This window comes from Giraffa tippelskirchi, chromosome 13 (genome assembly GCF_054371585.1).
Source record: "Giraffa tippelskirchi isolate mGirTip1 chromosome 13, T2T-mGirTip1v1.2.pri, whole genome shotgun sequence".
NCBI lineage: Eukaryota > Metazoa > Chordata > Mammalia > Artiodactyla > Giraffidae > Giraffa > Giraffa tippelskirchi.
In genome coordinates, this window is record NC_137287.1 from 49,916,606 (window position 1) to 49,944,604 (window position 27,999).

At 39.0% G+C, this 27,999-nt stretch overlaps 1 protein-coding gene across 1 annotated transcript in view; it reads right to left on the reverse strand.

Annotated features, from left to right (window-relative positions):
- The window catches only part of PLCB1 (phospholipase C beta 1), an 859,183-nt gene that overhangs the window by 206,352 nt on the left and 624,832 nt on the right, over positions 1-27,999 (reverse strand). The window contains exon 10 of the mRNA XM_081559124.1: positions 1,419-1,565. Within this exon, the coding sequence (XP_081415250.1) occupies positions 1,419-1,565 (147 nt within the window). The remainder of the gene's footprint in view (positions 1-1,418; positions 1,566-27,999) is intronic.

Below are 27,999 nucleotides of genomic sequence, written 5' to 3' on the forward strand. Positions count from 1 at the left end.
GGGTTGGGAAGATCCTGGGTTGGGAAGATCCTGGGTTGGGAAGATCCTGGGAGAAGGAAATGGAGAACCCACTAACCCACTCCAGTATTCTTGCCTGAGAAATTCCGTGGACAGAAGGGACTGCTGTGATACAGTCCATGGGGTTACAAAAGTCAGACACAACTTAGCAGCTAAACAACAGCAATAATAAAGCACTGTCCACATTGAGCAAAATTATTAATTCACCTTAAAGCCGAAGTTAGGGTTTTGGAATTTTTCTGTAGATGAAAACAGTCCAGAGAACTAGACAGGATAACAAATGGATTGAAGTCCATTGAAGAATGAATTCAGTTACATAAAAATTCCATTGGTCTGAAGATATCAGAAGGTGAAGGAGGAGAGTGAAAAAGTTGGCTTAAAGCTCAACGTTCAGAAAACTAAGATCATGGCATCTGGTCCCATCACTCCATGGGAAATAGATGGGGAAACAGTGGAAACAGTGTCAGACTTTACTTTTTTGGGCTCCAGAATCACTGCTGATGGTGACTGCAGTCATGATATTAAAAGACGCTTACTACTTGGAAGGAAGGTTATGGCCAACCTAGATAGCATGTTTAAAAGCAGAGACATTACTTTGCCAACAAAAGTCCGTCTGGTCAGGACTATGGTTTTTCCAGTGGTCATGTATGGATGTGAGAGTTGGACGGTGAAGAAAGCTGAGCGCCGCAGAATTGATGCTTTTGAACTGTGGTGTTGGAGAAGACTCTTGAGAGTTTCTTGGACTGCAAGGAGATCCAATCAATCCATCCTAAAAGAGATCAATCCTGGGTGTTCATTGGAAGGTCTGATGTTGAAGCTGAAGCTCCAATACTTTGGCCACCTCATGCGAAGGGTTGACTCATTGGAAAAGACCCTAATGCTGGGTAGGATTGGGGGCGGGAGGAGAAGGGGACGACAGAGGATGAGATGGTTGGATGGCATCACCAACTGGATGAACATGGGTTTGGGTAGACTCCGGGAGTTGGTGATGGACAGAGAGGCCTGGCGTGCTGCAATTCATGGGGTCGCAAAGAGTCGGACACGACTGAGCGACTGAACTGAACTGAAGGTATCAGCCATAGATACATTTTAGATGAGTTGAAAACATAGGAAGTGTGTTACAGTATTAGTTGCTCAGTCGTGTCTGACTCTTTGCGACCCCATGGACTGTAGCCTGCCAGGCTCCTCTGTCCATGGTGATTTCCAGGCAAGAAGGACATGTGAATAAGTGATATTGTTACTTTTGGGAAGAGCCTCTAGTCATGGAACCCCCAGTTCTCAGAAGATTTTCACAGGAAGTGAAAGGAAATCCACCTGTACTTCTGAACAACAGAAAGCAGAGGTTGGTGACATTTGGTGAGACTGGCTACAATAATTGTCAAAGAACTATAAACTCATACCTGTGAGGTAGGTGTTGTGTGAGGAATTAATGAAATAGTGAGAAAGGGGCTGAGACATATCTTCATTCAAATCCAGTTTCTCAGGTGAAACGACTCCATTTTCTTCTCCACTCAGATAGCGCATAAATCCATCCACTGATATCTGTCCTAGAGGAAATGAAGAGTTAAGAGTAATGTGAATGTATTATTTTTATGGGTTTCTGATATTATATTATTATTACTATTTTGCAGAAAACTCTGGTAGTAGCCAAGATGGACGACATTAGCCCCAATTGCAATTTGATGTGGATAAACAGTAGTAGTCTAGGGTCATGCTGCTTTACTATATTTATCCCCAAATGCTAGAAATAATAGAGAAAAATGTAATTACATGAGTCTCACAGACTTTCTGAGAATTTAAATATCTAAACATGGATCAACTGTTTTTAAAATATAAGAATGGTTACAATTCCATGCATGGACACCAAAATGTTTTTAGTGCTTATCTCTGAGTAGTAAAGTTAAGGGTACATTTCCCAATGTTCTCTCATAAAAACATGTTACTTTTATAATCAAAAGACTTATTCACACATGGTTTTATTATTTAAAATAAAGTGAAAATATTTTCAAATGATAATCTTTTTCCTCTGAAAAGAAAATAAATATGACCATAACTGAGGAATAAAAATCTGAATGTTCATAAAAATGAAGGTCCTTAACATTTCTGATTTAGAATGGCTTTACTTCAAATGAAAGAAATGTGACTCACAGTTTAGTTTACTCAGATTCTGTTCAGCATTTTTCTTTTGTTGTAATCTTTCTGAGGTGACTAATACTAAATATTGAGATAATTCTTTACCGTTACTAAAGTAATTTTTATATAATACATGGAGAGAGCCATTTTCATGATTTTGGTTCATCATCATAGTTTGTTTCTTAAATCTTAACAATCAAAGCCTCAAAAACCAACCAACCAACCAAGAAACAAAACACAACCACCAGTGCATTTGTGAATAGTGAAGATCTTTCTGGTAAATGCTAGAGGACAGTATTTCTTTTTCCTTGTTGAAAAAGTTTTGTATTAATATAAAAGTAGTATATGTTTATGGAAGAAAAATTAGGAAATGACATGAGCAGAGAGGGAAGAAAACTGAAAAATTTCTGAACATGCCTAACTCTTCCTTCAGAGAGAATTACTATTAAAATCCTAGTATATGCATTTCCAGAAGAAGAAATGTGTGTATGTATGTGTATGTATAGTTCTTTTATGAAGATGCAACCATATATATATATATATGTATATATTAACTGAAAAATAAATTATGATAATCATATAATATTAATATTTTTATTTTATATATTATAAAATATATAGAGCTATAACATGACTAACTAATATTCCATTATCTTTGGAGTTCTCATTTTTCACTAGTATAGATAATATTGTATTGAATACTCTGGTAGTTGAATCTTTGTACAAACTTTTTCCTCAGAATGAGTTCTCTGCAATATAATTGCTGGTTCAAAGACTGCATATTTTTCAGACTTTTAGTATACATAACCAAATTGCTTTCTATTAAAAGTTCTAGCAATTTACTCTTTCACCAATAGTTTGCCTTCTCTTCATCCTGATGTCAAACTCAGAAGTAAAAACATGATAGCAGGGGGGCAGTCCTAAGATGGCAGAGGAATAGGATGGGGAGACCACTTTCTCCCCCAGAAATTGATCAAAAGATCATTCGAATGCTGAGCAACTTCCACAAAACAACTTCTGGATGCTGGCAGAGGACACCAGGCACCCAGAAAGGCAGCTCATTCTCTTCGAAAGCAGGTAGGACAAAACATAAAAGATAAAAAGAGGGACAAAAGAGTTAGGGATGGAGACCTGTCCTGGGGAGGGAGACATGAAGGAGAAGTTTCCAAACACCAGGAAACCCTCTCACTGGCAGGTCTGTGGGGAGTTTTGGAATCTCAGAGGGCATCATAACTGGGAGGGGGAAAAAAAAAACCCACAGACTACATGCCTAACTGCAACTCCCAGCGGAGAAGTAGCCCAGACGCTCGTGTCCACCACCAGAGACCAGGGGCTGAACAGGGAGACTGGGCCTGAATGCCCTGAGAACAATCTTAGAGAGCTAACGTGAGATAGCAACCCAAACTGTGGGGTAGCCAGAGAGAGAGAAAAAAGAGAGAATTTTCTCGCGAAAAGCTCAAATCTAAGGCACAGCCTGGCCCGCTCACAGAACAAAGGTCTGAGCCATCACCAGAGGAGAGCTATCCAGCTGAGGACCGGCACATCCCCCTCCAGAGGCAGAGAGGCAGGTGGGCGACAGCCAGAGCCGGAAGGTGAGGGGCAATCTCGGCCCCAGAGATGGCATCCTCCACCAAACGGCAAGCAGGCTTCCAGTTGCTAACCACGGCTTCCTTGGATTTTGGGCAGTTGACATCCATCAGGAGGGTCGCAGTCAGAGATCAGCTCCTCAGAGGAGACACAGGGCACACCTGAGACAGCACTCTCCCAGTGCACCCAGGAAACCAAGAAGCTGGGGCCGTGGAGGTGATTAAGATGCACAGACCACCTGGGAGAGTGGGGTCACCAAGCACCTGGTCACTGGTGCTGCTCGGACCTGGGAAGGGGACAAATCGCAGGCCCAACCGAGTCTGTGCTTTTGTGGAGTACCTGAGAACCTGAACCTGAAAAGCTTAGACCTGGGAAGTGCATGCAATCCAAAGCCTGCTTTGGACAGTTCCCCTGCAGAGCAACGTGGAGCCTGAGCAGTGTATATCGGGAAAGTACACACGCAGTGAGTGAGGGCAAACCCAGTGTGGCCCAGACACTGTGAGCACTCCCCACACACGCCAGTGATATTTGTTTGCAATGTTCCTCCCTTCCCACAGCACAAAAGAACAAGTGAGCCTAAATAGGTGACCACCTTCGCCTCCTTGTGTCAGGGTGGAAATTAGACACTGAAGAGACTTGCAAACAGAGGAAGCCAAAATAAACAAAGAAGAGGGAACCACTCTGGAAGTAACAAGTGCAACAGATTAAAACCCTGTAGTTAGCACTGACTACATTGGAAGACTACATTCCAAAGAACAGCAAGGAGAGATAAGAAAGCCTTCCTCAGCAATCAATGCAAAGAAATAGAGGAAAACAACCGATTGCAAAAGACTAGCGATCTCTTCAAGAAAAGTAGAGATACCAAGGGAACGTTTCATGCAAAGATGGGCTCGATAAAGGACAGAAATGGTATGGACCTAACAGAAGCAGACAATATTAAGAAGAGGTGGCAAGAATACACAGAAGAACTGTACAAAAAAGATCTGCAAGACCCAGATAATCACGATGGTGTGATCACTCACCTAGGGCCAGACATCTTGGAATGTGAAGTCAAGTGGGCCTTAGAAAGCATCACTACGAACAAAGCTAGTGGAGGTGATGGGATTCCAGTTGAGGTATTTCAAACCCTGAAAGATGATGCTGTGAAAGTGCTGCACTCGATATGCAAGCAAAACTGGAAAACTCAGCAGTGGCCACAGGACTGGAAAAGGTCAGTTTTTGTTCCAATCCCAAAGAAAGGCAATGCCAAAGAATGCTCAAACTACCACACAATTGCACTCATCTCACATGCTAGTAAAGTATGCTCAAAATTCTCCAAGCCAGGCTTCAGCAATACGTGAACCGTGAACTTCCAGATGTTCAAGCTGGTTTTAGAAAAGGCAGAGGAACCAGAGATCAAATTGCCAACATCCGCTGGATCATCGAAAAAGCAAGAGAGTTCCAGAAAATCATCTATTTCTGCTTTATTGACTATGACAAAGCCTTTGACTGTGTGGATCACAATAAACTATGGAAAAATCTGAAAGAGATGGGATACAAGACCATCTGACCTGTCTCTTGAGAAATCTGTATGCAGGTCAGGAAGCAACAGTTAGAACTGGACATGGAACAACAGACTGCTTCCAAATAGGAAAAGGAGTACGTCAAGGCTGTGTATTGTCACCCTGCTTATTTAACTTCTATGCAGAGTACATCATGAGAAACGCTGGGCTGGAAGAAACACAAGCTGGAATCAAGATTGCCGGGAGAAATATCAATAACCTCAGATATGGAGATGACACCACCCTTATGGCAGAAAGTGAAGAACTAAAGAGCCTCTTGATGAAAGTGAAAGAGGAGAGTGAAAAAGTTGGCTTAAAGCTCAGCGTTCAGAAAACTAAGATCATGGCATCTGGTCCCATCACTTCATGGCAAATAGATGGGGAAACAGTGTAAACAGTGTCAGACTTTATTTTGGGGGGCTCCAAAATCACTGCTGATGGTGATTGCAGCCATGAAATTAAAAGACGCTTACTCCTTGGAAGGAAGGTTATGACCAACCTAGATAGCATACTTAAAAGCAGAGACATTACTTTGCCAACAGAGGTCCGTCTAGTCAAGGGTATGGTTTTTCCAGTGGTCCTGTATGGATGTGAGAGTTGGACTGTGAAGAAAGCTGAGCGCCGAAGAATTGATGCTTTTGAACTGTGGTAATGGAGAAGACTCTTGAGAGTCCCTTGGACTGCAAGAAGATCCAACCAGTCCATCCTAAAGGAGATCAGTCCTGGTTGTTCATTGGAAGGACTGATGTTGAAGCTGAAACTCCAATACTTTGGCCACCTGATGCAAAGAGTTGACTCATTGGAAAAGACCCTAATGCTGGGAAGGATTTGGAGCAGGAGGAGAAGGGGACGACAGAGGATGAGATGGCTGGATGGCATCACTGACTCGATGGACATGGGTTTGGGTAAACTCCAGAAATTGGTGATGGACAGGCAGGCCTGACGTGCTGCGATTCATGAGGTCACAAAGAGTCGGACACGACTGAGCGACTGAACTGAACTGAACTGACCATTGGAAGGGGCCTATACACCTTGAGAAGAAGTATAAGCTGGAACAAGGAACTATCTGAATTTGAACTGACTCCTCACTGCCCTCAACAGCTCCAGAGAAATTCCTAGATATATTTTTTGAATTATCATTTTTCAAATTTTTTAAGTTCTTTATTACTCCTTTAATATTCAATTTTATAACCTACTATTACCTCGCAAAAAAAGACCATATTTTTAAAGCAAATTTCATATATATATATATTTATAATTTTTGTGATTGATTTCATTTTGTATTCTTAATATTGTATTTTTGAGAGTCTAACATCTACTCTAGTTTTTAATCTTTGCTTTTGGGTATTTGTTATCAATTTTGTACCTTTAAGAATCTAATTCTTCAGTACCCATTTTTACTTTGGGGTGTGATTACTGGCTTGATTGCTCTCTCCCCTTTTGGCTCTCCCTATTCTCCTCAGGTCACCTCTATCTCCTCCCTCCTCCTTCTCTTCTCTTTTTAACTCTGAATCTCTCTGGGTGTTCCGGGCTGTGGAGAACATTTAGGGAGCTGATTACTGGCTAGATCTCTCTCCTTTTGACTCCCCCTCCTCTCCTCCTGGTCACCTCTGTTGTCTTCCCCCTCTTCTCTTCTCTATGTATCTCCGTGAACCTCTCTGAGTGTCCCAGACTGTGGAGAGCAAATAGGGAATTGATTACTGGCTAGATTGCTCTCTCCCCTTTTGATTCACCCTCTTCTCCTCCTGGTCACCTCTATCTCCCTCCTACTTCTTCTCTTCTCCATGTAACTCTGCCAACCTTTCTGGGTGTCCCTCACTGTGGGGAATCTTTTCACCATTAACCTAGATATTTTGTCATCTGTGCTGTATGGATGGAGAAGTCTTGAGGCTACTGTAAGAATTAGACAAAACCAGAGGCAGGAGGCTTAAATCCAAAACTTGAGAATACCAGGAAACTCCTGACTCCAGCGAACATTAATTGACAAGAGCTCATCCAAAAGCCTTCATACCTACACTGAAACCAAGCTCTACCCAAGAGCCAACAAGTTCTAGAGCAAGATACACCACATTAATTCTCCAGCAATGCAGGAACATAGCCCTGAGAATTAAAATACAGGCTGCCCAAAGTCACACCAAACCCATAGTCACCTCAAAACTCACTACTGGACACTTCATTGCACTCCAGAGAGAAGAGATGCAGCTCCATCCATCAGAACACTGATGCAGGCTTCCTTAACCAGGAAACCTTGTCAAGCCACTAGTCCAACCCCACCCACAGGGAGCAAACTCCACAATAAAGAGGAACCACAAACTTCAAGCATACAGAAACGCCATCCCAAACACACCAATCTAAACAAAATGAAAAGGCAGAGAAATACTCAGCAGGTAAAGAAACATGATAAATGCCCACCAAACCAAACAAAAGAGGAGGAGATAGGGAGTCTACCTGAAAAAGAATTCAGAATATTGATAGTAAAGATGATTCAAAATCTTGAAAACAAAATAGAGTTACAGATAAATAGAATAGAGATAAGGATTGAGAAGATGCAAAAACTGTTTAACAAAGACTTAGAAAAAATAAGAAAGCATTAATCAATAATGAATAATGCAATAACTGAGATCAAAAGCACTCTGGAGGGAACCAACAGTAGAATAATGGGGGCAGAAGATAGGATAAGTGAGGTAGAAGATAGAATGGTGGAAATAAGTGAAGCAGAGAAGAAAAAAAGAAAAAAGGATGAAAAGAAATGGGAACAATCTCAGAGACCTCTGGGACAATGTTAAATGCCCCAACATTTGAATCATAGGAGTCCCAGAAGAAGAAGACAAAAAGAAAGTCCATGAGAAAATACTCAAGGAGATAATAGTGAAAACTTCCCTAAAATGGGGAAGGAAATAGCCACCCAAGTCCAAGAAACCCAGAGTACCAAACAGGATAAACCCAAGGCAAAACACCCCAAGACACATATTAATCAAATTCATGAAGATCTAACACAAAGAAAAAATATTAAAATCAGCAAGGGAGAAACAACAAATAACTCACAAGGGGATCCCCATAAGGATAACAGCTGATCTTTCAATAGAAACTCTTCAAGCCAGAAGGGAATGGCAGAACATACTTAAAGTGATGAAAGAGAAAAACCTACAACCCAGATTACTGTACTCAGGAAGGATCTCATTCAAATATAAAGGAGAAATCAAAAGCTGAGAGAATTCAGAAACACCAAAGCAGCTGTTCAACAAATGCTAAAGGATCTTCTCTAGACAGGAAACACAGAAAAGGTTTATAAACTCGAGCCCAAAACAACAAAGTAAATGGCAATGGGATCATACTTATCAATAATTACCTTAAATGTAAATGGGTTGAATGCCCCAACCAAAAGACAAAGACTGCCTGAATAGATACAAAAACAAGACCCCTATATAAGCTGTCTACAAGAGACCTACCTCAAAACAAGGGACACACACACAGACTGAAAGTGAAGGGCTGAAATAAGATATTTAATGCAAATGAAGACCAGGAGAAAGCAGGAGTAGCAATACTCATATTAGATAAAATAGACTTTGAAATAAAGGCCGTGAAAAGAGACAAAGAAGGACTACCTAATGATCAAAGGATCAATCCAAGAAGAAGATATTACCATTACAAATATATGTGCACCCAACATAAGAGCACTGCAAATATGTAAGGCAAATGCTAAGAAGTATGAAAGGGGAAATTCACAGTAACACAATAATAGTGGGAGACTTTAATACCCCACTCACACCTATGGATAAACCAGCTTCCTTGGTGGCTCAGATGGTAAAGTGTCTGCCTGCAATGTGGGAGATCTAGGTTCAATCCCTAGGTCGTGAAGATCCCCTGGAGAAGGAAATGGCAACCCACTCCAGTACCCTTGCCTGGAAAATCCCATCAATGGAGGAGCCTGGTAGGCCACAGTCCACGGGGTCACAAAGTCAGACACAGCTGAGTGACTTCACGTTCACTTTAACACCTATGGATAGATCAACTAAACAGAAAATTAGCAAGGAAACACAACTTTAAATGATGCAATGGATCAGTTAGACCTAATTGATATCTATAGGACATTTCACCTCAAAACAATGAATTTCACCTTTTTGTCAAGAGCACATGGAACATTCTCCATGATAGATCACATTCTGGTCCATAAATCCAGCCTTGGTAAATTCATAAAAATTGAAATCATTTCAAGCATCTTATCTGATCACAATGAAGCAAGATTAGATGTCAACTACAGGAAAAAATCTATTAAAAATACAAACATATGGAGGCTAAAAAACACATTTCTGAATAACCAACAAATCACAGAAGCAATAAAAAAAGAAATAAAAATATGCATAGAAATGAGTAAAAGTGAAAACACAACGATCCAATACCTGTGAGATTCACTAAAAGCAGTGTTAAGGGGAAGGTTAATAACAGTACAAGCTTACCTCAAGAAACAAGAGAAAAATAAAATAAATAACCTTACACCTAAAGCAAGTAGAAAAAGAAGAAATGAAGGACCCCAGGGTTAGTAGAAGGAAAGAAATCATAAAAATAAGGGCAGAAATAATTGAAAAAGAAACAAAGGAGACAATAGCAAAAACCAACAAAACTGAAAGCAGGTTCTTTGAGAAGATAAATAAAATAAACAAATCATTAGCCAGACTAATCAAGAAAAAAGGGAGAAGAATCAAATCAACAAAATTAGAAATGATAATGGAGAAATCATAACAGACAACACAGAAATACAAAGGATCATAAGAGACTACTATCAGCAACTACATGCCAGTAAAATGGACAACTTGGAAGAAATGGACAAATTCTTAGAAAAGTAAAACCTTACAAAACTGAACCAGGAAGAAATAGAAAATCTTAACAGACCCATCACAAGCACCGAAATTGAAACTGTAATCAAAAATTTTCCAACAAACAAAAGTCCAGGACCTGATGGCTTCATAGCTGAATTCTACCAAAAATTTAGAGAAGAGCTAACACCTATCTTACTCAAACTGTTCCAGAAAATTGCAGAAGAAGGTAAACTTCCAAACTCATTCTACAAGGCCACCATCACCCTAATACCAAAACCAGACAAAGATGCCACAAAAAAAGAAAACTACAGGCCGATATTACTGATGAACACAGATGCAAAAATCCTTAACAAAATTCTAGCAAACAGAATCCAACAACATATTAAAAAGATCATACATCATGACCAAGTGGGCTTTGTCCCAGGGATGCAAGGATTCTTCAATATTCGCAAATCAATCAATGTGATACATCACATTAACACATTGAAAGACAAAAACCATACGATTATCTCAATATATTCAGAGAAAGCTTTTGACAAAATCCAACATCCATTTATGATAATAAAAAAAAACCCTCCAGAAAGCAGGCATAGAAGGAACATTCCACAACATAATAAACGCCATATATGATAAACCCACAGCAAACATTATCCTCAATGGTGAAAAACTGAAAGCATTTCCCCTAATGTCAGGAACACAAGGGTGCCCACTCTCACCACTACTATTCAACATAATTTTTAGTTTTGGAAGTCTTAGCCACAGGAATCAGAGAAGAAAAAGAAATAAAAGGAATCCAGATTGGAAAAGAAGAACTAAAACTCTCACTGTTTGCAGATGCATGATCCTCTACATAGAAAACCCTAAAGACATCACCAGAAAATTACTAGAGCTAATCAATGAATATAGTAAAGTTGTAGGATATAAAATTAACACACAGAAATCCCTTGTATTCCTATACACTAACAATGAGAAAACAGAAAGAGAAATTAAGGGAACAATTCCATTCACCATTGCAAAGAAAAGAATAAAATACTTAGGAATATATCTACCTAAAGAAACAAAAGACCTATAAATAGAAAACTATGAAACACTGATGAAAGAAATCAAAGATGACACAAATAGATAGAGAAATATACCAAGTTCATGGATCAGAAGAATCAATATAGTGAAAATGAGTATATTACTCAAAGCAATCTATAGATTCAATGCAATCCCTATCAAGCTACCAACGGTAATTTTCACAGAACTAGAACAAATAATTTCACAATTTGTATGGAAATACAAAAAACATTGAATAGTGAAAGCAATCTTGAGAAAGAAGAATGGAACTGGACGAATCAACCTTCCTGACTTCTGACTATACTAAAAAGCTACAGTCATTAAGACAGTATGGTACTGGCACAAAGACAGAAATATAGATGAACGAAACAAAATAGAAAGCCCAGAGATAAATCCATTCCCGTATGGACACCTTATCTTTGACAAATGAGGCAAGAATATACAATGGAGAAAAGACAATCGCTTTAACAAGTGGTACTGGGGAAACTAGTCAACCACTTGTAAAAGAATGAAACTAGAACACTTTCTAACAATATACACAAAAATAAACTCAAAAATGGATTAAAGATCTGAATGTAAGACCAGAAACTATAAAACTCCTAGAGGAAAACATAGGCAAAACACTCTCTGACATAAATCATAGCAGGATCCTCTATGACCCACCTCCCAGAGTAATGGGGGGAAAAAAGCAAAAATTAAAAAAATGGGACCTAATTAAACTTAAAAGCTTTTGCACAATGAAGGAAACTATAAGCAAGGTGAAAAGACAGTCTTCAGAATGGGCGAAAACAATAGCAAACGAAGCAACTGACAAAGGATTAATCTCAAAAATATACAAGCAGCTCATGCAGCTCAACACCAGAAAAATAACCAAGCCAGTCAAAAAATGGGCCAAAGAACTAAACAGACATTTCTCCAAAGCAGACATACAGATGGCTAACAAACACATGAAAAGATGCTCAACATCACTCGTTATCAGAGAAATGCAAATCAAAACCACAATGAGGTTCCATCTCATAGCAGTTGGAATGACTGCTATCAAAACAATAAATGCTTGAGAGGGTGCAGAGAAAAAACCCTCTTACAGTGTTGGTGGGAATGCAAATGAGTACAGCCATTATGGAGAACAGTGTGGAGATTCCTTAAAAAACTGGAAATAGAACCGCCATACCACCCAGCAATTCCGCTGCTGGGCATACACACCAAGGAAACCAGAATTGAAAGAGACACATCAACCCCAGTGTTCATCGCAGCACTGTTTACAATAGCTAGGACATGGAAACAACCTAGATGTCCATCAGCAGACAAATGGATGAGAAAGTGTGGTACATATACACAATGGACTATTACTCAGCTATTAAAAAGAATGCATTTGAATCAGTTCTAATGAGATAGATGAAACTGGAGCCTATTTTACAGAGTGAAGTAAGTCAGAAAGAAAAACACCAATACAGTATATTAATGCATATGTATGGAATTTAGAAAGATGGTAATGATGACCCTATATGCGAGACAGCAAAAGAGACACAGATGTAAAGAACAGACTTTTGGACTTTGTGGGAGAAGGCGAGGGTGTGATGATTTGAGAGAATAGAAGTGAAGCATGTTTATTACCATATGTGAAGTAGATCGCCAGTCCAGGTTTGATGCATGAGACAGGGCACTCAGTGCTGGCGCACTGGGATGACCCTGAGGGATGGGATAGGGAGGGAGGGAGGTGGGAGGGGGGTTCAGGATGTGGGACACATGTACACCCATGGCTGATTCATGTCAATGTATGGCAAAAACCACTACAATATTGTAAAGTAATTAGCCTCCAAGTAAAATAAATTAATTAATTAAAAAAAAAGAGGAAAGAAGCAGAAGTAAGAATCCAGATTATAAAATATTACAAATTAAAGAGACGAACAAAATTATAAACAAATTCCACTCATTAAATTTTTTTTTTGGAAAAAAAGCATGATAGCAAGTAATTCTTATTTTTATTGATTTGAGCATTATTTTCCCTTGAATGGTAAGAGATACATCACCTGTAAATGGAAAAACTGTTTACTCACAGTGTAAAGCTTTTTATATCCAATAAATTTCTCAAAATAGCTGATGAGTACATTCCCTAATTCTGGAAACATTATAGTTAAGTTGTCTTTTATATTTTCCAGGAATTAATAAATAAATGAAAAGAAGAAATGTGGTTATTGGCTTTGAATGAGTGGAGCTATTTAAATGGAAATCTTACACAGGAAAAATTATCTGCACTACAAATTCCTTGAAAAATCTACTCTAACATGTACCTTGATTAATATCAATAATTACAGAAGGAAAAAGTGCTAAGATTGTTTCTCTTGCATTAGAAATGAGAAATGTGACAGAAAAATCCTCACACTGGTATATTTGTGTGACCAATTTCTAATAGAGGCAATAGTTTATATCTTCAAATAACCATCACCTACCAAGGTGATCATTTCAATCACGCTGATTGATGAGTACTCTTCAGTTACTACCTTTGAAGCCTTCCTTTGAAATTTATTTACAGTGGAATGCCTATATTCTTTCAGACTGGTTTCAATTTTTGAAAGCAAACCAAAGTCAATGCCACTTATGGCCAAAGTTATTTCAGTAGGTAGTTTTCAACAATATTTTGAAACTTAAAACATGTAAAGGTAAAACATTAAAAAAAAATTGAATCTCTTCCTAGTTTTCCGTTTCATCCCTTTTATTAGTAGGAACAAAGATCATATAGCAGGAGTACAAAAGATGAAGATCTGGGATGCTTAAATTAAGCTTTAGAACCTAGGGTGAAACAGCCTTGCTAAGACTAGGGCTACTGGGGCGCCAGGTCCTGGGTCTTTGCATGCTCTGCCTCACTGGGACTTTTTAAAATAGAAAAAATGGGTGTTATTTTTACTTATTTTTTTGTAAAGTGATTTTCAGTTTGTCATTTGAAGTTTGGGGTGATCCTTCATCTGCATTGTGTACAATAATCATTTCACTCTGATTAATGCCATTTTGCCAGCTTCTTCTCAAATGAGTTTGCATTTCTCCCTCCCTCATCTCGTCCTTCTCCTCTGTCTGCTTACCTTCCACTCACTTAACATTTATTGAACCTCTGCAGTGTAATGAATACACAGAAACATAAAGCAGAGCAAAGCCTCTGCCTTCAAATAGATCATAATGTAACAGAAAATAAGACCCTTCACCCCTGGAACAGCAGGCATGCACTACTCCAGAGCAGGATGTGCATGTCTCTTTGTCATCCTTGGGAACTACCACAATCCTCTGTGCACAGTTGGTACAAAGTCAGCACTTACTTTGATGATTAGTGATTCAAAATAGAAGAGAAATGGTTTTGAAACTGGAAGATTACCAAGGATGGCATAATTTTGATTCTTTTATCTGCTTAGGTTGAATCATACGAAATTGTTAAAATCTGGCATTTTTAACCTACATAAATGACAGTTTCATACAACTCAATCTCTACTGCTATTCCTCAAAGCACACAGTAAATGCAAGTGTCTTTGGGGCCAACGAAGGAAAGTATGACTCCTGGAATAAAGTGTGCCCCAAGGAAAATTCACAAGTGTACACTCCTTCTAAAGGCATGCAAATATGGTGTGACAGAAATATCACTTTTTATGATGCTGCAGTGGACCCTGAGGTTGTGTTTACGTCTGATATCTTTAGAATAAACATCCTTTGATCTTATCAGCAACTTGTAAAAGCAGTTAAAACAAACTGTACGCCAATATGGTACGGGTAATAAGTTAATTTTAACTTTTTAGCCTCAATTTCTATATATTGCCTCTAGTACCTTATGTTGAGAAAGGTTCTGAACCATGCTTGTGATTAATTTTGATGTCAGTCATGGGTACAGGATAGAAAAGTTATTCCCAAATGAGTATATTAAAATTATGGTCAATTTGTGCTCTGAAACATGCCAAAGAACACGTGTCAAAATTTTATTTAATTCATTAATGAGGAAATCAGGAACATGACAAATCCATTTCAATAGAGACTATGAAATATTGACACATACATATATGTATGTCAGCACCCCCTCAAACAAACAGACAAACAAACTTATAAAATATTGCTAAATTCAATGTAAACCTGGTTAAAATATAGGTTAATTAAATGTATCCTTTGGGTTATCTACTCTACCTTTATTATTTCCTGGAAATCGAAGATTTTAACATAATTTTTAGCATAGATAGACATTAGTAAAAAACAGAGTTAAGTGAGTCAGTGTTTGTAAGGATTATTTACAATTAATTATATCAAATAATTTAAAAATCCACCGTGAAGGAATTTGCCTTCATTGAATAAGGACATGTGAGTTTGGAGGACAGTTCAGAACATGATTGCAGACTGCAAGTAGGCGGACACCTGGGAGTAACTTTTCAACCCCAAAGCTTTGCCTTGCTAACTAAGGGAGCAAATATGCAAGACTTTTAATGTGTCAAATGATTAGACAGGGATATGTTGAAATCAAGAAAAGCCAATGAAAAAGTAAAGACAGGAATTTGGAGGTTTGTAAGTTACAAGGCATCAGCTAAAGGGGTCAAAAGCTCATTTGCAAAATTGTAGATGTGTTTGGCATAATGAATTAGCCTAAAAATAAAGTTCTGACTAGTAAAGGCTTTCAGAAGAAAACACACTCTTAGAGGATTTTCTTTTCTTGAATATAACCGACAGCTGGAATATTGCTATTGCTGTTGACTTAAATGCACTAGTACTTTTCCACCAATGTCTTACTGTTTTTGCAAAGCTGCTTACAATTGTTTCTTTCAGGTCCACTGAGGCATGCAGACAAAAGAAAAGCCTTGCGAATTAAGATGGGAAAAACAGTGTTTTTCTAAACAAATTTGTCAAAATTAGTAACAGTACAAGACATGTGGCTTCTTTTCCAGCCAGCAGTAACTGATCAGTGACAAATTCTTCAACTACAGGAGAGAAAACTAGATGGGCTCATACGTTTCTTTCAGTTCTAAAATTCTATGAATTCAAGTGGTTAAATATATTAGGGATAATTATCAGATAAAACAAAATGTCATGTATTAGAATGAGATTATGAAACATCAAACTAAAATTGAAAGCAATGTGATGATTTTCTGGAATAAAATCAACAGGAAAAGTAGTTAAGTTAAGAAGGATAATGCCAGCTGGCAAAGGCTAAAAATAAATCCCTTTACATATTTTCTTAATAAAAGATTGATATGCTTCCAAGTGGACATGCCAGTCATATAATGGCACCTAAAGATCTTTATAAGCATATACATTATTGGAACTTCTTAGAACCAAAGTAGGAAAAATATGTCTCTCACAGAATGGGGAAACAATGCTCTACAAAGCTTTTTTTTCAAAAGAAGTTCTCATGTATATTGAAAAAAAAAGGCTGGTGATCAAAAGTCAAAAGATCTGATTTCAATGGGGAGGGACCATCTTATAAAGGGATACGAGAGGAAAGTGGAATGACAAAATGATGGTCCCTGATGGCCATTTATACGACCTGTCATTTCTCAGCAATATCTTTACTGCAAAGAAACTGTCAAATGTCAGGTGGTTTTGGAATGTCAAATGCCATGGCCAGGAAATGGACCTCTGCCTCCTTTGACCTCTCTCTGTCCCCTTGTAGATAGTGACTGAAGCTCCACTGGGGTCTTCCTGAACATGCCAGGAAGAGAGAAATTTGAAATTCTGTTGTGACAAAAGGAGACCTTCCAGGGATGCTTTTATTTTTTTTAATTAAAAAAAGTGTTTTTTTTTTTGGCTCTGCTGGGTCTTCGTTGGGGTGCACAGGGTCCTTGTTGCTGTTCTAGGGCTTTCTCTAGTTTCAGCAAGCACAGCTATTCTCTAGCTGCAGGGCTTTTTATAGGGCAGTGGCTTCTCATTGCAGAGCACAGGCTCTAGGGCACGGGCTTCAGTAGGTGTAGTGTGTGGGCTCAGCAGTTGTGGCACATGAGCTCAGTTGAGCCATGATATGTGAGATCTTAGTTTCTGGACCAGGGATTGAACCCATGTCCTCTGCATTGGATGGCAGATTATTAACCACTGGACCACAACAGAAGTTTTATATCTTACAGTAAATCTAAGACATTCAGCTGGATGCATTTGATGTTTACAAGTGCATGCCAAGGCCTTTAAATATATACTGGTAAACAAGCTATTCCATTGCCTTCTTTAAACCTGGAAGCATCCTGTAGACCTTGGGAACAATTAAGAATAGGAAGATCTGTGTCCAGAAAAGGGAGCTCTGAAGAACAGAGTGAACAACCTAAAGAGCTTTGTGGACTTGTTTTCTCATTTTCTCAAGTCCTGACCCTCATTATCTATTAACTTCTAGAAACCTACTTCCCACAGAACTTTCCAGCTTGACTTCCTGTTCCAGGCATCTAAGAAAAGATATTTCAGCTTAAGTCTCTCTAGCAAGAAGACACAGTTATCTAAACCTCTTTGCAATTTGTTCAAACACAATGAATGTTCTCCCAGTTTCATTTTCAGTCACTTTTTTCCCACTTCTATTCTTTGTTGAATCTCTTTCACTTTTTCTAGACCATGTCTTCCTCCTTCATAGTTAGTCTTTTCATTTTACTGTGAGCACATTTGTCAGTAGCTTCCTGAGAAAGGGTTCCTGACTTTTAAATTTTTTGAGCCTTGGATGTTTAAAAATTGCTTCATGACTTTTGTATCCTTTACTGATAGTTTAGTTGGGTAAAATATTGTAGGTTGGAGAAAATTTTCTTTTAGATTTTTGACAGAAAATTTGCTTCATTGTCTTTTAACTTCTAGTATGGCTATTAAAATATTTAAAGACTTATTGATTGATCATCCTAAAAACATATATGCCCTGCTTTCTTGTTTGTTTACTTTGTCTCTTTGGAAATTTCAAATATCTTATTCAGTCCCATATTCTTAAAATTCACAATGATGTGCTTTGTTATCAGTTTATCCCTAGTGCTGGATATTCTTGGAGCCTTTGGAGTTGGAAAGCTATTTTCCTATTTGAAATATTTTTATAAATTATCTCTGTACTTATTTCTGTTCTCTCTCTTCTGGAATATTTGATCAAAATTTACATTATTATACATTTCCCTTCAAGTTTTCTTTTTATTTCCTTGCTTTACTCTCTAGGAGCATTCCACAACTTTATTTCCAATTCTTCTTTGAGTGTTTTGTTTCTGTTACCCTCTATTTAATATCTAAAAGTCAGTTTATGTTCTCTGACATTTCCTTTAAAAATAGCATTTTTCCCAATGGCTCAATATATTCTGTTATCATTCTAAGGATATTAATGATATATGTATATATGGAGCTTTCTTCTCACTACATATTCATTGTTTTCCCCAAGGTAGTTTTATTCCTACTTAATTCTACTTTTTAAGGAAGTTTTCCTTATATATCTAGTGATTTTTAATTGTCTGTTCATATTTCAAATTGGTGGACTAAAAAGTTAATTGGGATTTTCAAAGCATTAATATATCTGAATGTGAATCTTTAAAGTATGAGAGCTAATAAGGCATTATTGCATAGGGATCATCAGTCTTTGTCTCTTTGGAGTAACCCCTAATGTCAATACCTTTAGGTTTTTCTTCTTGAGCTGATCAAGTCCTGAGAAATCTGTTTAATTACTTGCAGGGAGAATAAAAGCCTGGATGCCAGCCTTCCAGAGACAAATGTGGGAAGAGGTAGCCAGTATGTTTATGATCCTTATATTGCTTTGCTTTCAAATGATAGGTAGCTCTGCTTTCACCTGGAGCTTTGTCTTCCCCAGACCCTCTGTTTTCTTGTCTCCAATAAGTGAACCTTTAGTCTCCTCCCAGGTGGGAGTTGTGTGTGTGTGTGTGTGTGTGTGTGTGTGTGTGTGTGTGTGTGTGTGTGTGTGTGCTTGTGCGTGCGCACGCGCGCACAAGCACGTGCATGTGCATGCTTTGTCATTCAGTTTTATCTGACTCTTTGAGACCCCATGGACTGTAGCCTGCCAGGTTTCTCTGTCCATGGAATTTTTCAAGCAAGTTCAGGGAGTTCTGATTATTCCTTAAACAGCTGTCAACAGATTCTCCTTATTTTAGACTGTGGCTCTAAACCCACGTCAGAGGAAATTAACATGATCAATTTCTGAGACTTTTAAGGCTTTGACAAAATAACTTAGGTTGGTTCCCAAAGTCTCATACAGTAAGCTATGATCAGTTTTCTCAGATATGATATAGCTATAAACCTATATGTAGCTCCCAAAATTATGAGGTTATTGTCTATCATCCTATTATTATTTCCACCTTTGCTCAATTATGCCTTAAAATATCTCTTTTAATGCAATTTTCATGTAGTTTTAAGAGAGAATTTAATTATATGAATATGTCTAGACCATTCTATTTATCCTGATGTTCCATGATTTTTCTACTACACCAGACTGCAAAATTTTACTAATTAAGTTTAAAAAGTTAGATTTCATATGCTTTGTTCTTTAATCCTACTATTTTTAGGCAAAAATAAATCAAATGAGAGAAACTGAAGGCTTTCTGTCATAGATCTGCTTTGCCTGGCCAGGGGTTCATGATGAATCTCCTTGGTTTTCTTTAATTCATATATTTTTGGTGAAAAGTATGCAGTGATTCATATCACCACAGACAGCATTGTATGAATAATTTGTCAGCCATATTTTCCATGCTGTATCTTTTCCCAGGTAGTATGTCAGTCATAAAGGCAGCTTGAGCTCCCAGGTGCTTATCAGGTGGGAGTATTTAACAGGCGAGAGATTTCTTTTCTTCTAAGACCCTCTTACCCTTCTCTAATACAGGCAGCAACAAAGCATAATAACTTTGTCTCAGGGAATGGAAGGACAGAGGAGAAGGAAAACTAAAGAATATCTTTTCTATTTGGTTCTGAGGATACTCTATTGGGTTCCTTGTCCCCAAGTCTAGGGGACATCCCAAGTCCTGAAGAGAGAAGCCTGTGGCTCCTTTCCCCAGAGATGCTCCAGAAATTTCCAAGCCCTCATGTTCCCCAGCAGCTGGAAAAGCAGAAGAGTTTTATTTTGTTTTACTTTTTTTATTTTTTGGCCCTTTGGCATTGCAGTGACCTAGTTCCCAGAGCAGAGATCGAACCTGCACCCCCTGTACTGGAAGTATAGAGTCTTAACCACTGGACCACAGGGAAAGTTTTATCTTTATTCTTTCCCTCTGCCTAGCCCCTGGTGGAAGCACTAATCAGACAGCATTAAATGTCTAAAACCATGAAAATAGGAGCAGGGGACTAAAATAATTCACAATAGAGTAAGTCAATCCTCAAACAATAAAAGAGTTGACTGTCCTGCCTGACACTGACATAAGTTACCTGCTCTATTAATACTTTCTCCTCCTAACTTCTTTGTTCAGCATTGCTAGAATTTTTTTTTGAAATTCACAAGTAAGAAGTTTATTTGAAAAACCCATAGGCCCTTGCCTTCTACCCAGAAGCTTATAAAAGTGACTTTCAGTGAGGTTAGATAACAAAAGCTGATGGTCCTCCTTGAACTGATGAGGAGGCTGATGGCAAGTCCGTAGCACCAGACTCACTCATGATACTTTATATGGGCTCTCTGACCAGGAGGGAAAAGGACAGCATGGAATGGTTGTAAGCTAATCTCTAAACAGAATTCATGATTTATCACTAAGGTGCCTTGTTTCGAAAGTTCCCAGTCAGGCTCTTTTCTGTTCAGTGTATGTGTGTTACTGGGATGGTTACCTTGGAAATGACCTCATCATGGAACTGCTGCTGAGTTCATCCTGAAAGCAGACATAAGGCAACAGTGGCACAGTGCTAAAGTAAAAAACAATGATAATACTGTGGAGGGCCAAAGAAAGAAGATATGGCCATGTTAAAAAAAAAAAATGTATTCTGACTTGAAAGGAAATATACTATATATATATATATACAAGCAAGATGGTAAAGAAAAAGAGAACCAGCTTTTGAAGAGTTTAGTGAATTTAGTCTATTTCCTGCATATTACTTAACAAATCTTTATATGCTGTTTGTGTGCTTAGTCGCTTAGTCGTGTCCAGCTCTTTGCGACCCCATGGATTTGTAGCTTGCTAGGCTCCTCTGTCCATGGAATTCTCCAGGCAAGAATACTGGAGTGGATTGCCATTCCCTTCTCCAGGGGATTTTCCTGACCCAGGGACTGAATCCAGTTCTTCTGCATTTCCAGCAGATTCTTTGCAGTCTGAGCTACCAGGGAAGCCCATATACTGTTTACTATAAGCAAATATTCATTCCATTTTCACAGTAACTCTATGAAGTGGGTACTATTTTTATGCTTATTTTATGAATGAGAAACTCCAGGCAAGTAGCTTGCTCAAGGTCACATGGCTTACAAATGGATAAAATGGGATTTGAATGCAAAGCCGGGTTTCATGTTCCATGCCATTAACTACTATGCTATCCTGCTGTAGAGCAATACTCTAGTACTGGAAAAAGTCATCAATAAACTATCACCATCATCATCATCCCAACAGGGAGGGCTAGCATTACCTGGGCAGTGATCATGTGCCAGGCACAGAAATCCTATAAGAAAGGCACTTTTTAATTCCCATTTTCAGTTGAGCAAACTGAGGCTTAGAGAGGTTAGCAACTTGTCTAAGGCCACAGGGGTACTCAGTTGTGAGTGCTGGAGGCAGTGCCAGGGCAACAGAAAGGCAGATGGTAGTGAGTGTGACTGACGATGTTTAATCTCCATAACTTTCCCAGCACTGGCCTGGATGAGAAACAAGGATGGTGAAAAGGAGAAAACTCTGCCTCTGTAGCAGTTGGCTTCAATCTGGGCACCACAGATTAGTCCTAAAAATAGCCCAGAATGTGACTAAGGGAGCATTTTTTCCCATGATTTACTTATCTCTCCAAAACGTGTGACTTTAATCTTTCTGTTAAAAGAAGCTGGACTCAGGCAGGACAAATGACCCATCTGGCAGAGGCATAAGGAAGGATTAGCTCTTTGATTTGGCTTTGTCTCTCAAGGTCTAAAATTCTTTTCCAGACTTAATTTACATTCTATTCTCTGCAAGTAATTTAGAGGCACCCGCTAGCATTTTTATTCTCCCACTCATGAGTCTAACTCTTAGAAAGAAAAACAAAACACAACAAAAACATGTTGTACCAAGGTAAGGACAGCAGAAGTGCTAAACAGAAGCTGTGATAATGCTTTGCGGGTTTTGAAAAAAAATATGCAGGTTACCTTTTAAAAGGAATAGCCAAATGCATGCAAATATTATCTTTCAAGGCTGGAAGCACAGAGAAATCTCTACAAAGTACGCTTTGGAAGACAGATGGCCTAAGAATCCTCATCGAGTCATCACACAGTTGAGATGGGCAAACTGGACAATATGTCTGCCAGCTAACGTGGCCACCAGCCTCACTTTTTTGAGTCAAATGCCAATTAGGCAGGCTCTGGCACTCACATGTTTGGATGTCACTGGGATTAGGCGGTTGAAATGCCATTCATCATCATTCAATCCATGCTCTTACTGTAATGATACCAGAGCATGTTGGAAAGTTACTGGTCCAATGGCTTAGTACCTCCTAAAACCACTTCCAAGCAGAGCCCTGAGAAGTGATTTCCTTGGCTCATATTGGTTCTCAGTGCTGTGACTGTGATGCGTGTTCTGCTAGATCAGCTAGGAGAAAGTAAGTGCAGATGGTTCAATATCCCAGGGCTCACCAAAATCTACTTGCCTGATTTCAGAAATAATCTATTAACTGCTCCCTTTTTAATTATCTTTTCTCAGGCACAAACTTTCCTATTATGTTTGCCAACTAGCTGTGTTTTTGTGTAGTATGTGAACTTTGCTGGCTTCTTTGTCTATTTTACCCATTTCTTTCCACTCCTGGAGTTAGTATACTCTACTAATGTCCTCATGCATTATTATTTTATCTTAGGCTGGAAAGTGTCATGCATTCTTCATCTATCTTGATGGCAAAAACTGCTCTGTCTCTCTTTAGTCGCTCAGTCGTGTCCGACTCTTGCGACCCCATGGACTGTAGCCCGCCAGGCTCCCCTGTCCATGGATTCTCCAGGCAAAAATACTGGAGCAGGTTGTCATTTCCTTCTCTCTATAACCATAACTATATATAAATACAAGCCCAAGATACCACATAATAATATCCACTAAATGGATATGTGTTCTGCAGATCAACCTCATGACCCAGCTGTCATGGCTTCTTTGCCCCTCTATGTAGTTCTACCTGCATTCAGTTGAACTTGTTAATGTGGTTTGTATGAAAGTTCTTAATAATAACACCTCACTTTGAATTAGCACTTTCCCTTTTTCTAAGTATTCTCACATGTGCAATTTCTTTGCATCTCACTGTTCTACTTGGTAGGTAAGATGACATTTTATTATTTAACACGAAAGATAAACTTTGACAGAGTGAGATTAAACAGTTCTTTTAAGTTGACATGATTAGATAAGAACAAAATCCAGATTAAAACTCCACATTCTTAAACATGGGTTTGGAGTGGATTTTTTTTTTTTTTTTTTACTAAATTTATGTAAGGGCTGATTGATCATTTAAAGCTAGAGGTTCACAGAGGGTAGGGAACCAGTCTATCGCATTTTATTAGTACACCATCACATTGCTCCATCAGAGGAGACCTTTCACAGTGGATCTCAGTCATGTCCAACTCTTTGCAACTCCATGGACTGTAGCCTGCCAGGCTCCTCCGTCCACGGGATTCTTCAGGCAAGAATACTGGAATGGGTAGCTGTTCCCTTCTCTAAGGGATCTTCCCAACTCAGGGGTCGAGCCTGGATCTCCTGCATTGCAGGCAAATTCTTTACCATCTGAGCCACCAGGGAAGCCCACTGACAATAACACAAAGGAACCCAAAATGTTCTAGATCCTCCACCAGAATGTCATGTTCCTTGGTTAAGATGGACATTGGCTTTGCCCAGGACTGAGATCAATAACCTCAGATATGCAGATGACACCACCTTTATGGCAGAAAGTGAAGAAGAACTAAAGAGCCTCTTGATGAAAGTGAAAGAGGAGAGTGAAAAAGTTGGCTTAAAGCTCAACGTTCAGAAAACCAAGATCATGGCATCTGGTCCCATTACTTCATGGGAAATAGATGGGGAAACAGTGGAAACAGTGTTAGACTTTATTTTTTGGGGATCCAAAATCACTGCAGATGGTGATTGCAGCCATGAAATTAAACGACGCTTACTCCTTGGAAGGAAGGTTATGACCAACCTAGATAGCATACTTAAAAGCAGAGACATTACTTTGCCAATGAAGGTCCGTCTAGTCAAGGCTATGGTTTTTCCAGTGGTCATGTATGGATGTGAGAGTTGGACGGTGAAGAAAGCTGAGCACCAAAGAATTGATGCTTTTGAACTGTGGTGTTGGAGAAGACTCTTGAGAGTCCCTTGGACTGCAAGGAGATCCAACCAGTCCATCCTAAAGGTGTTCATTGGAAGGACTGATGTTGAAGCTGAAACTCCAATACTTTGGCCACCTGATGCGAAGAGTTGACTCATTGGAAAATACCCTAATGCTGGGAAGGATTGGGGGCAGGAGGAGAAGGGGATGACAGAGGATGAGATGGTTGGATGGCATCACCGACTCAATGGACATGGGTTTGGATAAACTCCAGGAGTTGGTGATGGACAGGGAGGTCTGGCGTGCTGCGGTTCATGGGGTTGCAAAGAGTCGGACACGACTGAGGGACTGAACTGAACTGAACTGAGATGATGCAATATTAATGGCTGCCTACTCTCCTCATTCTCACTTCCTAAATTACTCTGTTTGTGCTATCTGGGATCACATCTCAAATAAACTCTTGTCGATTCTTCTCCCAGAGTTGGCTTCTGGAAGAATCTAAACAAAGAGAAGTAGTAACATGAATAAGAAGCATTTTAGGCTCCTTTTCTACATGTAAGGTAGAGTGTTAAGTGAGGAGTTTGATTTTTTCAAACATCCTCAGTTGTCTTCCTCTTAAAATTGTGCTATCCCTACTCTGCAGGTAATTTTGCTTCTGGAACTGGAGTCCTACAGATGGCACTGGTTCGGAGAGACAGGACTCCTGCCATCTCTACAATGAATGAATGAAATTATTGGTCAGTCTCAGCTTCCTGACATTAATTCACCCCTTGCCATGGCATATATTTCAGCTTTCTTGTTAAGCATTAGGGTAGACAGCCCACACCTCACTTCATCTGGCTTCCTTGTGGTCATCATATATTTTCCATGAAGTTGATTCCCTTTGCATTCAGTTTCCTTCCCACTTATTTGGTATAAAATCAACTATCCGCCAAACTCAGCTCTGGCACACTTTGGGGCCAAGTGCCTGTGGCTTCAAGGCTTTTCTACAGCAGGGTGCAACTGCTAAGCTGTTTCTTCTGAGTCATTGGCCTCCATCCCTACCCCTGCTGAGAAGGGAAATGGTGTAATACTGATTGCTAATGCTTTTTTGTGATGGGAGGTCTAGAGATTTAGAGGAAAATAGCCATTATCTGCTTTGTCCCAATAGTTCTCACACGCAATGGCAACACATCTTTGGAAGGCATAGTCTGATGAGGGAAAGAGGTTTTAAAAAGACTTGGCAGACTAGGGTGGAATACGCTACCAATTCCCTTCCCCACCTCTTAAAACTTGCATTTGTTTTTGTCTTTTATCATATAAACAACCAGACTGGTTGTTTTCTGAACAGAGGCCATTTCAGCTGTGAATGAACCCAGTTGTGGCTTTCTGGCTAGAGTTGTGATTCTTAGCAGACACTGAGGTTACTGAGAGAAAAAGACCAGGACTCCTGGGCCAGGCATTTGCCTTCCTCAAGCCCACTTCCTGCCTCCTGGGAAACGAGGAAATGCAATCAAAAAAGGAAATCCAAGGAAGTTACCAAGTGAACTAACAAACAATGGACTCATAATGGCTCTCTTGAAAATAATATATATATTTTTTCATTTCTGCCAATCTCAAATATTTAAGAGAAGTCTATGGACAAATGAAACACAGAGTTAAGAGGAGCTTGGAATATACTCACAGAAGCTAATGTCACTCTTCTATGACCTTCCACAGAGGCTAGAAAGTCAATAGGTGGGATTTAAATGGGATCATAATCAGTAAAATACTACAGTGCCTTTTCAGCAGCTTTCTCAGCATAGTAACTTAATTAAGGCATGAAAAGAACTGGCTTTATCACACAGCTTTTATCTGTCTGTCTTTTGGGAAGAAAACCTATCTTATTTGAGTTGACTCTGTTCATTCATTTCTGTTCTTTTATTTCTTATATTGCTACACAGATCATCCATATAAAAATATTTAAGTGAATGCCACCTTAATGGTGAGACAGATCATTAGGCTAGTCAATATCTCCTCCAGATGAGTGGTTTTAAACTGAGCATCTTGAATATCCTGGGGTTTGGCAGAAGTGCCTTCAGAGGAAGGTATGGAGAAGAGGAAACAGGAGTAGGGCAGCTGTCATCAGCTACAAGGCATGGTCCCCAATTGAACCAAATAGTGCTTCTACTGGTTGGAAAAACCAAAACGTTTTTCTTACACGTTGACCAATCCAGTGAGACATTGTTAGAAGAAACAGACACAAATAAAAGTATGCTGTGTCAACGGCAGTCTGAAAACTGCTGCTATGGATGCAAATTGCTAACTTCTAAATAGATGACACTGCCTTTTCTGAGTAGGTCTTAACAGAGGGCTCCACGTGGAGTCCAGAGCAGTGCAGAGAACTCTGCACTGGGACATAGAAAATACAGTTCTACTCTCAACATTGTCACTTCCTGAGCTGCCTCTTCTACGACCTGTGAGTTGGGGCTAAATGGATAAGTTGCTTGTAGACAAGAGATCCCGTGATTTTGAGGCTTCCAGCCAGACTTCAGGAGTGATAACAGCTAAAAGGTTAGTGACAGGTTAGAAAGGATGACCCATGAGCACAGCCCTTTATTTTTTAACTCTGAGTGTTCAGCTACACTGACCTTACCCATCTTTCACTTTAGATTCTGTTAAGGTTATTTGTAGAAAAGTGTTTGTCTTAATTTAGGTTCTTCTAAAAGTAGGCTTTGAGATAAGAATTTGAGTGCACATAGTGGAAGGTAACCTAGGAACTAACAGTTAGGGGAGTGGAGACACGAGAAGGGAAGAAAAGGCAGCTAATAAAGGGAATGTTATAAAGTAGGTTACAGTTGTTGGCAACTGGGGTTCAAACCTACTTGAGAGCTTTGGAAGGATATGGAGAATACTTATTCAACTGTCCCACACAGTGAGCAAGGAAGAGAGGTACTGCCTCCTGAGGGAAATTTACTCCTGGGGTCATGAAGTCCTGAGCACTTGTAGGCTGGCTATAGTTGGGTTGAGAGAAAGACCTGGAGAGTTGCAGAAGATGCTGTTGACTAAATTGGAACTGTGAATGCCAAGGGATATGGGATAAGCACTGATGTTTACTAGTGTTGGTATCATCCCATTTTATAGATGAGGAACCTGAAGTTCAACAAGACAAGTCAAAGTCACTTAACTGGCTTAACCATAACACAACACCAGGTTCTTTTGTAAATTATGGCATGTTTCACTCTTGAGGATACATAATACACATTTATAAAAATAATCATCATTTTGATAATTCTACCTAGTAAAGAGAAACGGCGCTGGGAAAATAATGATTTTTAAAACTCTAGTAGGAAAATTAAGTGTTAAAGTAAACAGTAAGATTCCAGTATAAATCTTTATACTTTAAAATGTAATTATAATTAAACTTCAATAAAAATATAAATAAAGTATTTATTGAGTCAGAAATGAACATTTCTGCACAGAAACGACTTGCCATATTTTTTCAGGTTTCATCATCAAATGAGTTTAATTTATTATTA